This window comes from Astyanax mexicanus, chromosome 16 (assembly GCF_023375975.1).
Source record: "Astyanax mexicanus isolate ESR-SI-001 chromosome 16, AstMex3_surface, whole genome shotgun sequence".
Classification (NCBI taxonomy): Eukaryota; Metazoa; Chordata; class Actinopteri; order Characiformes; family Acestrorhamphidae; genus Astyanax; species Astyanax mexicanus.
In genome coordinates, this window is record NC_064423.1 from 27041471 (window position 1) to 27059573 (window position 18103).

The 18103-nt window shown below is 37.8% G+C and overlaps 1 protein-coding gene across 1 annotated transcript in view; it reads right to left on the reverse strand.

Annotated features, from left to right (window-relative positions):
- The window catches only part of insrb (insulin receptor b), a 90122-nt gene extending 72825 nt beyond the window's left edge, over nucleotides 1-17297 (reverse strand). The window contains exon 1 of the mRNA XM_007236547.4: nucleotides 16134-17297. Coding sequence (XP_007236609.3) covers nucleotides 16134-16212 — 79 coding nt within the window. The 5' untranslated portion in view covers nucleotides 16213-17297. The remainder of the gene's footprint in view (nucleotides 1-16133) is intronic.
- Between the last annotated feature and the right edge of the window lie 806 nt (nucleotides 17298-18103).

Genomic DNA, 18103 nt, shown 5'->3' on the forward strand with positions numbered 1-18103 from the left:
ACGAGCCTATAGCAATGCGGGACAGGCTGCGCTATGGTTCTTATATTCGAGACGGAGACGAGGATCAGAGGGAGCGGGATTCAGAGGACCACCCAGCGTCCAGCACTTCACTCGCTTAACAAAGACGCTGAATTCTGTGGTTTGGGTTCATTAGGTGAAGAAATTTACACAATCCATAGAAGCTTTGGGTCAATAACTGATTTTAACTGTATTACATTTTAAATATTAAAATGCTGATATGATGCTGATAGATCATCATTCTTGCCTTGCCTTCAATAAAAAAAAATGTTCCCTTTGTACAAATATTCCAATTTTATTATTAATTCAACAGAACTACATTTAATTATGGTCTACACAAACAGAACCTCAGACATCTATCTCCACTCAATGAGCCCTATTCTAAAAGACTATACTGCAGATATAAATCTCTCAGTGTAGAGACACTCATGTATTACTGCCTAAGTAATACTGGCAGTAGGCCTAGTCAGTTAATATATGGTAATTATATGATCGTTATATCACCATCTAGGAGAATTAGAGCTATAGGGTAAGAATAATGGACTACTAGATCACAATAAAATTTATTGTCATAATTTCATATAATTAATTTGTCTAGAGCGGAAAAATGCAGTTAAAGTATAGATTGAGCCCAATAAATATGCAGACGAATTTTATCATTACTGAAACCTGTAGATGACGTCATGAATTGTTTTGGAAACATTTTATTCGGTTATAATATGGGCATAGGAAAATGGGCATATGAATATGGAGATATGGATGATCATATGGCCATACAAATGCAAATGGCCGTAGTATTTGTGAAACTAAACAAATACATGTGTAGACATGGACAATAAAACCAAAAATCAACTAAAACTATAATCACAATTGATTATAGTATAATAGGTCTAAAATAAATGACACAATCTTAAATAATAAAATGTGTGTCAGATCCTGAGAGCTTCATTGTGTAGGGCTAAATTACTGAATTAACTCTGAGCTGATGTATTTGTTAGCTCAAAATAGATTTTTTCCATCAATTAACTGAAACACAAACATTTGTAGACCAAATTTCCGAGACTTAACCAAAACAATCAGGGTATTTTTATTTTTCCAAAACTTATCCAGGCCTGGAAAATGCTATTTTCAAATTCCATGATTTTTCTAGGTTTTTCGTGACCATACGAACCCTGTCAATAGATTATTTATAATTTTATTTATAGATATGCTGTATAAACGTTCCTGTACTACGGGAACAGGTGGATTAAAACATATACGCAATCATATACTGGCAACCACAATAATGTACATTAAATGTTCACATAAGTAGTACTGACTAGTTTCAATTTCACATGTCTTTTTAAGTGATCCATGCAGGTTACTATTATGACATAATTCATCACAATAACAATAAATACCAATCTTCCTATCACCCTCCTATTTTCCAACCGAGAATCAGTCGATACAGGTTCAGATCAGGGTTTCCTGACTGAAGAGTGAGCGCTCTACACACAAATGAGAAAAAACAAGAAGCGAAACACATTCTGTTCACTTAAGGAGGTGCACTCAATCACTCGCTGACCAATACATCATTTCCCCCTCATCTTCTGCAAAACAAACACTAACATTTGCATTAAGATTACAGCGTGTGCATATTTAGGTGTTATTGTTGAAACAGACGAGTCCAGCCTTACATAAATAGTCAGCAGAGCAGGAAATTGACTGGGCTAAAAATCACTAAAGAGAAGAAAACTACAAATTACTTCCCAATTTCCTCCCCAAAACTACTAAGCTCCTTAGCTGTGGAAAAAAACAAATTAAAATTGGCCATAATTGGCCAACATATGCTATATTTGATTATTAACATGACTACCGCTCCTACAATGAGGACTACAATAATAAGTGTGAACATAACCAGAGATTTAACAGAAATAAAAACATCACACATGCTATTGCTAAACCATTGCTAAACCCTTAATCATGGTGCATTTTTCATTTATTGAGGCTTTGTAACAGTAATTAGTGTTTCTATCAGCAGAAGTGCTGCTGACTGTGCAGTCACACTCGCTCCAGTTCACTGCCTGTACGTTAAGCTAAAAACACAAATCCAGCTGATTCTGCACATCAATTAGCCCTTCATGCAAAATTACCAACAAAGTTAAGCAAATGTTGTTTCGGGTCAGTGGCTCAAGTGTGGATATAAGCAGGTGTGCTGGAACTCACACTTCACTGCCACATACAAACACACATGGAACATACACCAACACCCTGACAACATCCACAAACCAATCATAACATTAAAACCACTGGCCTAACACTGTGGAGGTCCTCCTTGTGCTGGCAAAACAGCCCTGATTTGTCAAGTGTCGGGACTCCACAAGACCTCGTTCTGTGGTATTTGGCACCAACAACAACATTAACAGCATTAGCCTTCATGCCCTACAGGTTGTGAGGTGAGAACTCGATGAGCATCAGTAAGCCATAGCCACCTCTCTTATTGTAAACAGAACAGCAACAACACCTTTCATTTACAGCCCCTTTCAGTGTTTTTAAATGTTATGGCTGATTCATGGTAGAGCACAACATGAATGAGGCTGGAAATAAAAATATGAATAAATATATGAAGAATATTAATTAATATATTAAGAATAAATTAATAAATTAATAAAAATGTGCTAAACAGCTGCACACACAGCACTGAGCTTGTCTGAATCACGTTGAGAAAAGGCTGAAGTGTATCGTCTGAAACAGGCTCTGTGAGAAATGTATTCCCCCCACAAGCAGCACTTAAGCAGTCTCAAGTGCTTCTACTTCAGGTGTCGACTGTAACGACCAAAAGAAGACGAGCATCAGGCCATAAAGTGAATCTGTCCCGCTTCCCCGGCTTTTCTGTAGAGCTAATCTTAATTACACTCAATCAGTCAATCCTACAGGAGCCGCTTTCCAGCTCTGTCATCCGGAACGATCTCCAGAGTTCTTGAAAGCAGCTGCTAACGCCTCGAGGCGATGAAGCCGCAGCCGAGGACCACAGCAGAACGCTACCTGCAGCACACCTCTCCGAAACCAGATGGGAGATGGCATCTCGACTATTCTGGCAATTTCTTCCGATTTATATTTGAACTGGGTGGGGGAAGCTGCAGACGATGTCCAACATCACCATCATCCTGGAGGACAGCGAGATGTTTACAAAAGTTCTTTCGGACGCTCATTTACAAAGTTTAACATCTATTCCTCACAGAATCTGTACTTATTACAAACTCCTCATTTTGTACTGTTCTGAATGCACACTGTTTAAGAATAAGTTCTTTAGCAAAGGCATCATTTCCATGTAGAAATATGGCAACTCAAGAACAAGCAATAAATAAAACATTATTTAGCTGGTTAAACTGTAAAATGACAAGAATATGTGAGATCATTGTTGGGATGCACGATGACAACGGAACTAATTTGTAGGGCTGGACCCGAATATTCGGGTATTCGGATATTCGTTCGTTGAGTAGGTATTCGGTTTTTAATTTTGGTATTCGGATATTCGTTTTTTTTCTCCTTTCCAGAGTTCCACCTCACTCTAACCACTTCTGTTCTCGCGGGTCCCGTCAGAATATCTTGCGCGCGGGACAGAACTGAACTGTTATTGGCTGGAGCGGGAGTTTAATCCAGACGATGCGGGAGCAAATTAATAAATAGTTAAGAAAACTGTAATAATTGTAAAAAAAAAAAACCTAAAGAAAACTCTCAACGCGCAGGATGGACCGACACACACACGCACACACCGATGGTGTTTGGACTGGGGTAAGGAACGGGACCGCACTATTCAGCGCTGCTGTTTTAATAAATATATAAGTAAATTTGAAGCATTAAATGTAGTTTATTTAATTTATATTAGGAACGTGGGGCGGGAGCGGCAGAAATGTGTATGTGGCGGGCGGGCGCGGGATTAAAAGAAGCAATTTTTTTGCGGAGCGGTAACGAGACAGAAACGCGGGAGCGTGGAAGAGTGGGTTTAAAAATCAGTCTCGCGCAGACCTCTATTATACATGATAAAAAAACGAAACTGATTTATATAATAAAACGTAAGGGGTAATGTGGCAACAGTAGGGGCTAAATCGGTTACAAAAGCCTGGCCTACAAAAATGATCTGAACGAATTTCCTCTTATCTAATATAATTTAAAATGGTTTAAAAATATAAAATAATTTCTAAGCAAACGAAATATTTAATATTGAGCTTATAGCCCAAGTGCAAAAATACAAAATCAGTAATACGGCTATGCCCTGCACAATCCTTTAACCGAAATAGACCAAGTACAGTTTACAATGACTGTCCTCTAAAATAATTAACAATGTTTAAGAATATAAAATACTTCCTGAACAAACGTTTTTTTTGTTTGTTTTTTTAAGCAAATAGCCTAAGTGTGAAAACACAAACAGCAATTTACTGGGCTGGCTTGCGCAGCGGAGAAACCGTGCAGCAGCCTCCTAGCCTGCTTACGCAGCGGATAAGCCGCGGTGTGGGGCAGCAGAAATTCCGGGATGAAAACACAAAGAAATCTGGGCTAAAAACACAGAAAAAATATGGGGTGAAAACACAAAAATCCGGGATAAAAACACCAAAAATCCGGGGTGAATATGTCTCGTCGGTCAGAGCAAATTGAACATTTTTCAGTGGATTAAAGGGGCCGTGATTTGCTTTTTTTTTTTTTTTTTTTTTTTACCTCTTTTTTTAAAAACGAATATTCGAATATTCGCTTCGAATCCGTGCCGAATATCCGGAGCTCAAAAAACGCTATTCGGGCCAGCCCTACTAATTTGTTATTGTTATATATTTTTTAGAATCACTAGGCTGGTGCCATAATTTGGTGAAATTTTAAACCAATACCTGATGACATATTTACTGAATCGGTGCATCCCAACACATTTGCTTATAAAAGTATATTTATAAGCTTATATCCACTCATGGTTACAGGACCTGTTTTTCTCAAATTTGCAGACGACATAGACCTGATAGTTTAGTCAAATTGAGATCAGATCACATTTATGCCACAAACAAACCACTCCAGAGGCAATTTGGGACCAGGCCAAGGCCACCTCATCTCAAGAGTTTTGATGCAGTTGTTTTGTTATGCATTTGAGTGCAATTACTGAATTCACACCTGCCCAAACAAATCACATCAAGGGTGAAAACAAACCTGAGTCTGAATTTTCCAGAAAAAATAGGTGTGCTTCTGTAAAAACGACAAGAAAGTTATGAAACAATTTCTAATAATACTAATTAAAAAAATATCTGTGATATTATTTTATTAAATGGTTGCTGTAGATAAACTCTACCTGGAGGTCTAACACTGATCCATCTACTCATTTCTAAGCTGCTTTACTGCAGCTCCAAAAAAAGCCGCAAAACAGCCAAAGGAGCCGAAACGCCAATACAATTGATCCCTCGCTTGGAGAAAGAGGCTGCAAGCAGCAGAGAAGGGTCTTTATCTGTTTGTTTTTTTGAGGTAGTCCACACTGTGTCGATTTCTACCTGGATGAAATCCCATACTAAAAAGTAACCCTGAATTACACAGACAATATCTAACTTTTCAATATCTTCAAGTGATGAAGCATAACATTTATATGGTATATTGAAGGGAAATATAAAGAAGACATAATGAACATACATATATAAGACTTTGAGCACCTCAGACTTGGTAAACAGAACTATCACTTTAATGGCATTAACCGAGGGGAAAAATAGAAAGCTTAGTGCTTCTGAGAGATGAATGCAGCCATTGCGGCCTCTGGAGGAGCTCCACACCACCTTTAACAGGTCAATTTAATGGAGTGTTTGTCTGTTCTGGAGGCCACCGGTCTGGACTGGCCTGCTGCTGGTCAGTAAACATTGGCTGAATGGCCACTGCACACAGGCAACCCCACACACACATACACAGTACTAGATGCAGAGCTCCAGGTTGTGGTCTGAAGCTCAGGACCAGCATCAGACCACAGTTACAGCAGCAGTTTGGTCAATAATTAAATAATTCACAAGTGCCTGGTCTGAATCTAAATCTAGAAGCCGATCCACAGTCGAGACATGGTTAGAGTCTTACACTGGAACTGTAGACAGTATTGGACAGTGCATATACAGCTCTGGAAAAAAATAAAAGACTACTTCAGTTTCTAAAACTCAGTTTTTCAGATTTTACTATTTATAGGTATATGTTTGAGTAAAATGAACATTGCTGTTTTTTTTTTTAACTACGGAAAACAATTCCAAATAAAAGTGTAGAGCATTTATTTGCAGAAAATAAGAAATGTCTGAAATAAAAAAAGATGCAGAGCTTTCAGGCCTCAAATAATACAAAGAAAACAAGTTCATAATCATATTAAGTTTAGAAATCAATATTGGGTGGAATAACCTTGGTTTTAATCACAGTTTAATGCATCTTGTCATGTTCTCCTCCACCAGTCTTTCACTTTTGGCAGGACTGACGCATGGTTAATGAGTATTTTTTTTAGTATGTTTGTGAAATTTCTTCCCATAAGAATTAATTAGAATTAATTAGAGTGCAAATATTTGAACATTTGAATGTCATGATGATACAAATACCCTAGTAACACAACCAACCACCTAACAATCAAATGAGACAACAGAGTAAATCATCTGGATACCAGTATGGTATGCCATAGCAACCAACCAACACCATAGCAACCACTAAATAACACTACAGCAATCCTGTGCAACATTGGTACCTATCTAGCAAGCACCTACTTAGCATCATCAAACCAACCTAAGATGCCACCTAGCAAACCGATTCCCCCCCCCCCCACACACACATACACAGTTGCAGCACTAAATACTGTAACAATTTCCTTATAATGTATTAACCTGAAAAATATTTTTATTGCACTTTATTTGGTCAAAAATATATTAAAAAAAAAAATCAATATGTAATTTTGATTACTTCATTTTTTTTAAATCTACAACACTGGTCAATTACATGAATAAAACATGATTACATCTACATTTTATAACAGAGCACACGTTGTTACTCTGTGTAATAGTTTAATACCATTTTTTTTTTTAAGTCAAATGCCCAATTGTACTACATTTCTAATAAAAGTTTTAACACTACTAAGTGCCACATACAGTCGTGTGCAACAGTTTGGGCACCACAAAGATTTTTTTTAGTAGACAAAAAAAAAAGGAATTAAAAGAAATAGTTCACATCAAACAAAATTAATTAAGGTCCATCATCACATCATGAGAGAGAAATGGGATGAAAAGCCCCCCAAATATCAGTACAGGAGTTAAATGTGTACAGAGTGATCACGCTCCACATCCCTCAGACCAATGTGAGGTGACCAAGGCTGTGAGCAGTGTGTGGAAGTGATGTCTACTCTTCACACCCATAAAACCTTAAACAAGGCAGCCAATCCACACCGTGTTAGAGAAGGATTAGCGTAGAAGAAAGCTGTGTGTGTGTGTGTGTGTGTGTGTGTGAGAGAGTGAGAGTGTCTGAGGACGTGAAAGCCTAGATTAGATGGTGCTGAGGGCAGGTGAGCGAGTTCATTCTCATTCACTGATTTGTTTTGCTCTCACACTGCAGTGTGTTCATAGCCATCCCTTTTAAACACAGTTACAGCGTCACAGAGACCATGATGACCTCTGTGCACCATCAACAGAGCCTACACTGGATATGAAGCATCAGAACTGGACCTAAGCACAATGGAAGATGGTTGCCTGTTCTGATAATGTTTTTTTGCCATGTTCAATGAAAGCTGAGGAATGCTGCACTGACCTGTGGGATATGCATGTGGGGCCTAATGTACTGAATATGGGTGTAAATTCTGCCAGATTAGCTCATCTTTTCGCACTGAAAATCTAGCTAGACACTGTTTCCATCCACTGTGCTGGATTGAAGAATGTTAAAAATGCCTTTCCATCCATCTGGAACCCACCATCAGGCCTTGCAACAACTGCGATAATTCATGACACCCTGTCATGAGCACACTGGCCAGAGTTTAACATCACTCACACAATAAAACCTAAGAAGTTATACATTTGAAGGAATACTTCATGATCAATTTATATATTGCTATCCCAAGACTTTTGGTATGTAAACTGTCAAACATTGTGCAATTGTTTATTTATATACATGTCAAACTTAAAATTATAAAATAGAATTTTCCAGTGTACTATACTCAGTAAATAAATAGTTTAATTAAAATCACTTGAATGGGGTGCACAGACTTTGCATATATGAGTGTACATTACAATATGCATTTCTAAGTATACGACTGTATACTTATTAGACCAGTTACAGCAATAAGAAGGAGGAGAAAAAAAGAAGAGCAAAAAGAAGAAAAAGTAATTTTATATATTTTTCTACTATTTGGCAGAGCTGCCAAATGCCAGTTTTATCATTACATTTTTATACATTTCTCATCAAAGTCACTTTGTTTGTCCACAAAGCTCAGAAAAACTAAATTTGGCCCCCGTTACCCAGCCATACTGCAGAACTGTTTCATTTAAAGCAGCATCCAGAGATAGGACATACAGTGATTTATCTCTACTCACTGTAGAGAGTATGAGTTTTACAGCTATTTACTCTCCAGCCATAATTAAAACTTCTCTTTACCCAACAAACACAAACAGCTTGGAGCAGACTGGACCAAGACTCCTGCTTTTAATCTTTAGACTCAACAGGAGTTTATTTCCAATCCTGATTTTTAATGCCTGATTTTTTGGGGTGATTTTTATTAACTAAGCAGCAGGCAACAAAGACCAGAACATTTTTATAGGGTCTTTAGCCTGAGTGCTTCGCACTCTGCAGGCTAATTGACTGCACTGATATGACTCACACATGCTCTTCATACACTCTGAAATTCTTCCAAACAGCTGACATTTTTGGCAAAGTACACCAGCAGCATTCATACGCAGTGCATGTGTGCTTAGAGTTGCACAAGGTATAGAAAGTTCAACACTTCCTCCAGCACTGCAGTTTAGCAAACAGCTTAATTTACAGCTTTCCAATACAATCAATACTGCATTTAATTCAAATGTACTGAATGGACAGATGGAAGCTTTAAAAAGTTTCTGTGTACAAGAAACAAAAAGATGCATGGGAACAAAAATTAAGAAAAATCTATACAGAACTTTTAAAAAGACATGAAGAAAGAAGGAAAGACAAAGAAAAAAATATAAAGGCAAGTAGAAAAAAGGAATGAAGGAAAAAAGACAGAAAAATACAGAAAAAAATAGAAAAGAAGAAAAAATTGAATAAAAAAAGACAAAACAGACAAAAAGAAAAACTGAACTAAATAAAAAACACAAAAAAAAGAAATACATATAAAAAAAATTCAGAGAAAAGCCAATGTTAGGAGTCAATTTTGTTTTCAATTCCAACTCCTGTCAATTCTGATCCTGCAAATGTTCAGGTGACCCAATTATCAACAAAATTAATCAATAACTGCTGACAAGTCTGATTATTGATCAGTCAGATTTCAGTCATTCCTGAAGACCACAAAACCAATACTGATACCGGAAAACTTAGCCTCTACCCATCCAATCACAGCCACAGTAACGGTTTTATTAAAATTAGCAATTAAAAGAATTTATCAATTTTTATGGTGATGACCTGCAGGTTTTGGATGAGGTGGACTGGTGATCATCAACACCTAGAACTAATCCTGACAAATCAAGCTCACAGCAATGCTCCAAAATGTAGAAGAATGCCTTTCCTGGACAGTCGAGACAGTTACTCCAATAAAACAAACTGAATAAAATGTTTTAATACCCTTGATTTGTAATAAAAAATGAATTAGCTGCGTCCCACTTTTGTCCAAATAGTGTGCGTATGTAGACGTATGTAGCAAAATGATGCAATACTAGCATAAGTTTTTTAATGATACAGCGATGTAATTTTCCCATAAAAACATCAAACAGATTATAAATTACTGACCCTTTAGCCTTGATCATAATCCTGCCAAAATAAGCTGAGGAATCATACACTCTTTACAGATTTACACTTTAGCTAACAGCAGTGTGTATTCAGCAACACACACACACACACACACACACACACACACACACACACACACACACACACACACACACACACACACACACACACACACCTCTTAGTGTAGAAAGAGATGTTTGTGTTTGTCCCATAAAACTATATAAAATACACTCTCTAAAATCCAGCCCCTGCGGTGCTGCACCACCAGAGCTAAAGTGGGGCTATTAAACCACTACCACAAATAAATAAACACAAGAGCTTCAGATTTTAAATAAGTGCAGCACATCTACAGCACTTACATTCACTCGCCTTTTATAAGCCCATACCAGCAAAACTCAGCGCTCCTCACTTTGTTAAAATGAAAGTGTGATTTAAAATGTAAACACAGTTTTAAAATATACGCATCATTAAAATATTATCTATACAGTTGCAGGGATGCACTAAAATTACAACATTGGGATGAAATCGAAACCGAACAAAATTAAATATTTGGCTGAAGACTGGATAACAAATACTGAACATGTTTTTTATTTGCAGGTTTTAATTTATTTTTTGCCATTTTTGTCCCCTACTGTATAAATTAAATTGCGTAAATATATTTTACACAACAACAAAGCAAAATATAACTTCAGGTCACGTCTTTTAAACCTTTGTCAATTGTCAATATATGTAAAAGAGCTGTAAGGCAGCCAATCAATCAATTAATAAATAAATAATCCACACCAGAACTGATTTTTGTAAATGCACATTTTTTATTCTGCCTAAATCAGAAGAAGCTATTTTTCTGAAGTGATCAGATGCAAAGCCATGCTTGGATATTGAATTTTAGAGGGACTACAGTAAAAATTCTGCACAATTATGTAGACTATTGAATGCTGCTCTTTGCTTTCTCCTGATTGGATACACACGACACTGGCTGCATTTAATACGTTTAAACACGTGTCTGAATTGAGAATAAAAGTTAATGAAACAAAGTTTTTTTTGCTGTTGTATACTCACCCCACTTTGCTCATTTACACTTATTAGGGGTGCACTACTTTTTGAATCACTCACAATACAAAGTCAGAATTTAGAGCAGCCATCAGAACAAAAACAGACAGAGAAAAAACAGAGAGCTGGACAACATCTGTGTAAAATGTAAAATGAGGAACAATCTTTGTAGGTTTGTTGTCCATTAAAACAATCAATCAATTAATTAATAAATATCTCCAAAATAAAAGATCTGCCCTCTTTCCAGTTTTAAACTTGACTACAGTAAACAAACCACAACGCCAGTGACTAATATCTTCACCAAATCAGAGCTACAAATCCAACAGCCCAGCTGCACATTTCAGAGATACGACAGCCCCTAAAAATACATTTAACCCGTCAGGACCTGTAACTGAGCTAACTGCCCCGCGCACTAAACCCGCAATACCAGCACAGTACTGCATGAACCCAGGAGTGCAAGCGTGGCCTGACCAGGATGTTGCGGCATGAGGTCAGTGACAGCTAAAGCTACAAACGGCAACGAGATCATCAGATCAGATAGTTGTGGCGTGATGTAATACTGCAATAGGCAGCAGCTGCAGTAAAGGCAGCATTATCCTAAATTTCCTTCGGGATAAATGAAGTGTCTGTCTGTCTGTCTGTCTGTCTGTCTCTTATGTTCACCCCAATGTGGGGCACAACAGTGGCCAGGGCTGACCTAATTATGTTTCTTCTGACCTCATTTGTTTCAGAGATATCTGTACTTAATGGTCAATAACTACAGATATTTAACTTCAAAAGATATTCTTAAACTTGGAAAATAACAGAAAATTCACTGATTTTCAACTCATAGCAGAAGTTAATGGACAGTTACTAAAATCTTCATATTCATCACATTTAATTTGAGCTCCAGACCTGTAATCATTTGTTCTTTCAAAGACTGAATTGTTTTGCCAGGTTTAGGTTTCAATTCATTAGCACATTAGTAAAAATGCACTGATTGAGGAATTCTGGGGTTAATATTCAATATTATTTTCATATATAACTTGGCATATATATTTACACTCTACGTGTTCAACCCTTTGTGGGCACCTCTTCTGATCAATATCTTCTAATGGATACATTCAGCTACAAATTACAGTTAATGTGCAAATGCACATACACAGCTTGTTTAGTCTCTTTGCAGAAGTACTGCAAATACAACAGGACTGTGAGGGTCCATTTAAAAACTAATTATCTGCTGACAGCAATATTGCAATGCGTGTACACTGGAAAACCATATGAAAATCAAAAGTAACAAATTACTTCACAGAGTTGGACAACATGACTAATTTAGAAATATACTGTCACATATTTCAGCTGTTTGTCCACAGAATTCAGGCAATGCCCACTTGCTTCTATTCTAAGCGAATTTAGTGTCGACACATTTTCTTTTCTTTTCCAAGTTCTGGTAAACATGATGAAACTACTGTCTGTGGAAATCAAGAGTATGACACAGAAACAGCAGATAAAGCTTAGGCTTTAAATTACTGAAGTATTCCTTTAAAGCAGTGCCGTGTACCTGAGTGAATTACAGCTCCTTTTGATTGGCAGAAGCTACAGCTTCAGTCAGCTGAACGCTGCAGGAGTCAAAGGCCAGGTTTTGTTGTTCAGCTCTGAAATACGGGAACTGGGAGGAGACGCTGTGCACTTTTAACCAGCACTCGCTGACAAACAAGTCCATAAAATTAATGAATGAAAGAGAGGGAAAAAATATACAACAAAACAACTGAGGAACTGTGGGATTTAGGACTGTACTACAGCTCTATTACAGCACTGCCCTCAATTCAGACTGGGAAAGATGTTTTATTATATATATCACACACACACACACACTTGAGGCTGGATTTTATGTTAAAAAAAAAAAAACTAAATCTAATAGAAAAAAAATTTAAAGGTAAAAAGAGTGATATTAAAGTTTGTTGCAGTCCAACATTTCTTTATACTTATATGTTGAGACATGAATAATGAAGAAAAACCTTCTTTATTGTACGTACACACACACACACGTCAGAACTTCAGCTTTAAGTCTCTAGAAAGCTCAGAACAGAAAAAGCTCCAAAGAAGCTCGAGAAACGCCAAAGTTCACACGCGCTAAATGGCAATGTTCAGCTACATGACCTGGAAGAGGAAAAGGTCAGAAAGGAGCCGCGCTAGCAGACAGCCGCCCGCTACACCCCCCCTCTGCTGGGAGAGGGCCTACAGGGTGGGCCACTTCAAAGGCATTCCTCACGCAAAGCATTCTGGGAGGCATACCATTCCCAACAGCAGAGCGCCAGAGGAGCCAAACAGGACCACTGACAACGGGAGAGAGCAACGGCTAAACACACACCAACAACAGTGCACCACACACACACACACACCATTCATTAACAATATTTTTCTCACACACACACAAGAAACTATAAACCAGGACTTACAGCTATTAATCAGTAATAAACACATACAAAAATAAATAAGTTAAAAAAAGTAACAAATAATAATAGAAAAAAACTGAACTCAAAAACAGAAAAGCTTATAGAGCTTTTTGTTACGTTTCAAAATATTAAATAGAAATAGCTTAAATAAGAAATATTAAATAAGGAAAGATTGTAGAGCTTTCAAAACATTAAAAGGGAAAAAAATAGGAACCACTTAACCTTTAAGACATCTCCTTTCCTAAGTTTAAAATAAACCAGCAGTAAAATTTAAAACATGTGATATTACGCAAGCTGACAAACACTACCAACTGAACATTTTTTAAACATTTCAACATTTCTGATACTTAAGCATAAAATGGAGCATTACGCACAAAACCACTCGAATGACTTTAGCCCAGATCGCACACATACACACACCTGTACCTGAAATTACACAATAACATCTTCAGTGTGAACAGGAAGAAATTCCTGACCTGATGGTTGACCAGCAGGAGACCACATGAACAGAATAACACAACAGAAGCTTAAACATCTATACAACACACACTTTATGCAACTTTACACTTTCATCCTGCCAACTTCACATTATGCTGCCGGTCAAGTATAGCTGTGTTTACTAACTTTTAACTCACAGAAACGAGGTAAAGCAAGTGTTTTTCAGAGTAAACTAAAATGAGTGTACACAGCAGAGTGAACAAAGGTCTGTATAGTAAACAGAGGCGAGTGTATCCAGCAGAGTGAATAAAGGCAAGTGTATACAGCAGAGTGAACAGAGGCAAGAGGCGAGTGTGTACAGTGAGAGAATAGAGGAATGTATATCCAATAGAGTGAACAGAGACGAGTATATACAGTAGAGTGAATAGAGGCGAATGTTTACATTAGACTGAATAGAGATGAACGTACAGTATAGAGCAGACACAGCATTGCTTTACTGTTTATATCCCAGACCAGAAGCTGTACTATTAAAAAGAGACTAATCCAAAGATCTGAATGATCTCAGGGAGCTTTCGAGGAAGCACGGTTAAGAGAAGGAAGCAAAGAAAAAAAAATAAATAAATACAGTAAAGTAAAGGTTTTGCAGAACAGACAGGAGGCGCCACACTTTCAGGTGAAAGGGGATGTAATTTCTTTATAACAATCTATATAATTAGTCTGAATAGCTTTTTTTTATCTACAGTTATCGGACTGTTTCTGTAATATTTCAATTAACTAAAGAGAACGAAAAAAAAAAGACATTTAATTAGTTACACTGCAACAGGTTAACAAATACTTCGAAATTAAGATATATAATAGATTGTCTCTATTTAAAGTGCTGTAATACCTTAATACATATATAGTACTGTATAGTATTGTATAGTACTGATAGTGATATACTATTGACATTAATACTAAAAGGTAATGTTAATTAAACGTTATAGACAGTACTGGGTATAGATTAATCCATAAACATCAATCAACTGAAGCAAGAGAGCTTGTCACATTAATAGGAAGTTATACAAAATAAAATGCAATATTTGGTGGAAGATATATTCTGCTGTTAACAAGGTACTGTAATAAACATTTAATATTACACTGCTTAGTAAACATTGTAAATACTACATTAATACTACATATAAAACAGTAATAAGTCTTATATTAATTAGTCCATAGGAAAGAGCATGTTACACAAATTACGCTAATATTTTGTTAGTTTTGTCTTCTATATTGTTATAGAATATTATCTGTTCCAATATTGCTTTATACAAACAAAGGCTGTGTAAAATTATTGTTTTTTAAATCTATTTCCTAAGCTCAGTTTATTTTTTTTTTATTTTTAGTTCATTTGTTTTCTTACAGCAAAAATTTGTTCACTGGGGTTCGTACCATGTCTAGTTATTGACAGGACCTGAAGAGCTTAAATGTTAAAAAAAATAAAGGGGAAAATATGGGAGTGTTATGAAACTTTTGACCAGTAATGTACATTCACATTAGTTTAATATATAATGTAAAACGTTTATATTTAAAATGATGTACATGTTCAATTGTATAGTTAGATTTAAACCAAACAAAATTACCTTGTTAAGTAGTAGATGGACAGGATAAATAAATAACAGATCAACTGATTCATTTATTAGTTATTCCAGCTTATTAACTTTTGACTGGTAGCGTATATTCACGTTAGTTTAATATATAATGTAAAACGTTTCTACTTAAAATTACATACGTTTATTAGCATAGATAGATAGATAGATAGATAGATAGATAGATAGATAGATAGATAGATAACCCACTAAACTGAATTTGTTAAGTAATAGATAGACAGACAAGTAAATAATAGGTCAATTAATTTATTAGTTATTATTATTAACTTTTGACCAATATTTAAAATGAAAAACATGTTTAATTGAATAAATACATAGATTGGTTAAATGTGTTCGTTATTCCGGATTATTACGGTTTGTCTGGTAGTGTATAGTTTAATATATAATGTAAAATGTTTGTTTAAAATTACATAGATATATAACTGCATAGATAGACAGATAAATAAACGATACACAGAGTAATTGAGTAATTTATGTTATTTAGGCATATTGAACACGTGTGAGTGTTTTGAAAGTACTTCAAACGAAGCAGAGCCACTATAGGGATGAATAGAAAATGGTATATTACAGTATACGGACACTATAAAACAGTGTAAAACAGTATAAAAAGCGCAGCACTCACTCTCTCCGGTCCCGCAGTGGCAGAGCACGAGCGCGGCCGCCACCCACAGCAGCAGCGCCGCCGGACCCGCGCGCACCATCACTCCCGCCCTGTGTCTGCGCTCCGCTTCAGCCGCCGGACGGTAAAAGGCTCCCGGGACAAAGTGCACGCGCTTTATCGGAAAAAAAACACACACAAACACCACGCTTCTACGAGCGAAGGAGGAAAACGCGTAAAAAACGTATAAAAAAGTGAGACGCAGAGTTCAGCCCTCCCTCTCTCTCTCCTAAACACACACACGCGCGCGCACACAGCGTGCTGCTCCTGCTGCTGGTGTTTTTGTTTTCCTCAGCGTGGGGAAGAAGCGCGAGACCCCCCGTTAAATAACATGGTCCTGTATTCTGCCACAAAATAAACGGATGCTAATCATGTTGTTGCCGCTGCTGTCTCGAGCCGCCCGCACATGTGCATTCGCGTTAGAGGAGGCGGTGGAGGGGGTGAGCCGAGCTGAGGTGGGTGGGGAGGGAGGGGTGTAATGTCCCAGAGAGCTGGCTGGGCAGTTGGGGTTGAAGTAGCTGGCGGAGGCCTGCGCGGCCCAGAGGCCACTTTAAGGCTCAGATATCCGAGAAAACACACGAAACCCACTGGATTAATCCCGGTTTCTGACCCCCTGCTCCAGCCCTCGCCCCAGCGCTGATTATTCACTGCAGATTTTGGCCCAAAAGTCCAAAACAGCTCCACGCTTTCAGTCCCAGTGAGCTGGAGTTAATCCACTCCACAGGTCGTCCCGTGCTCCTGCATGGCTCCTGGAGAAACGCAAATCCCTGATTGAGAGGAAAAACACAGAGAACGCCGCCGTAAATCCGCGCGAGACCGCGTGTTTCGTGTCTCCGGAGCTCAGAAAAGTGTGTTTTTCCTCGCTCGTGTTGAACCCGAGCTGTGCTGAGCTGTGTTAGAGCGCCGCGCTGGAGACCCCAGCTCCTCCAACAGCCCCAATAAACCGCACACCCGCAGCGCACACGGCCCACGACCGCTCCGCTCCTCCCGCAGCCCGAAACAGCCCCGAAACGCCGGTCTCAACCAACTTCCAGCCGCTACTATCCGCCCAATATAGCCTCGCCGTATGGCCGCCCGTGTGCGTCGTGCTGCTGCCCCGCTCCGTCTCTCTCTCTGGCCCTCCAGTAAACAACTCCTGCAGTCAGCTGGGGCGCGCGGCACACCACAATACCCGGACCGGAGCCCGCAGCTCAGGAACGGATCAGGAGCCCGGAGCCTGAGAAACTCTCTCTATCATACACACACAGACACAGGCCGCGCTCCAAACAGCGCCCTGCACACTCTCTCACTGAGAACAGGAAACAAGGGGACTAGTGTAGCACACTGATGTAGCGTAGAGAACAGAACTAAGACCTGATTAATGCAGAGTAAAAACTGCACTTCATTTACACTCAGAAAACATTATGACAAACAGACAAATATACAGACTGGTAGGCATAAAGGTAGACAAGCAACATAACAGATACATTGATCATTAGATATAGACAGACAGATCAATCAACAGAAAAATACATAAACTAATAGAGAAGCAGATCGATAGATAAACAGATTATTTGATTGGCAGACAGACAGAGACAGACAGATATGCAGACAGATTAATCGACAGAAAAAAATACAGACTGGTAGACAAGTAGATTGATAGATAAATTGATTATTTGATAGACAGAGAAAAATACACAGACTTGTAGACATAAGCAGATCGATAGATAAACTGATTATTTGACAGAGACAGACAGATAGACAGAAAAATACATATACTGGTAGACATAAGCAGAATGATAGATAAATGTATTATTTGATAAACAGACAGAGAAAATGACAGACTGGTAGACAAGCAGATCGATAGATAAACTGATTATTTGATAGACAGACAGACAGAAAGACAGTTTGATCGACAGAGAAATACATAGATTGATAGAAATATGCAGATTGAT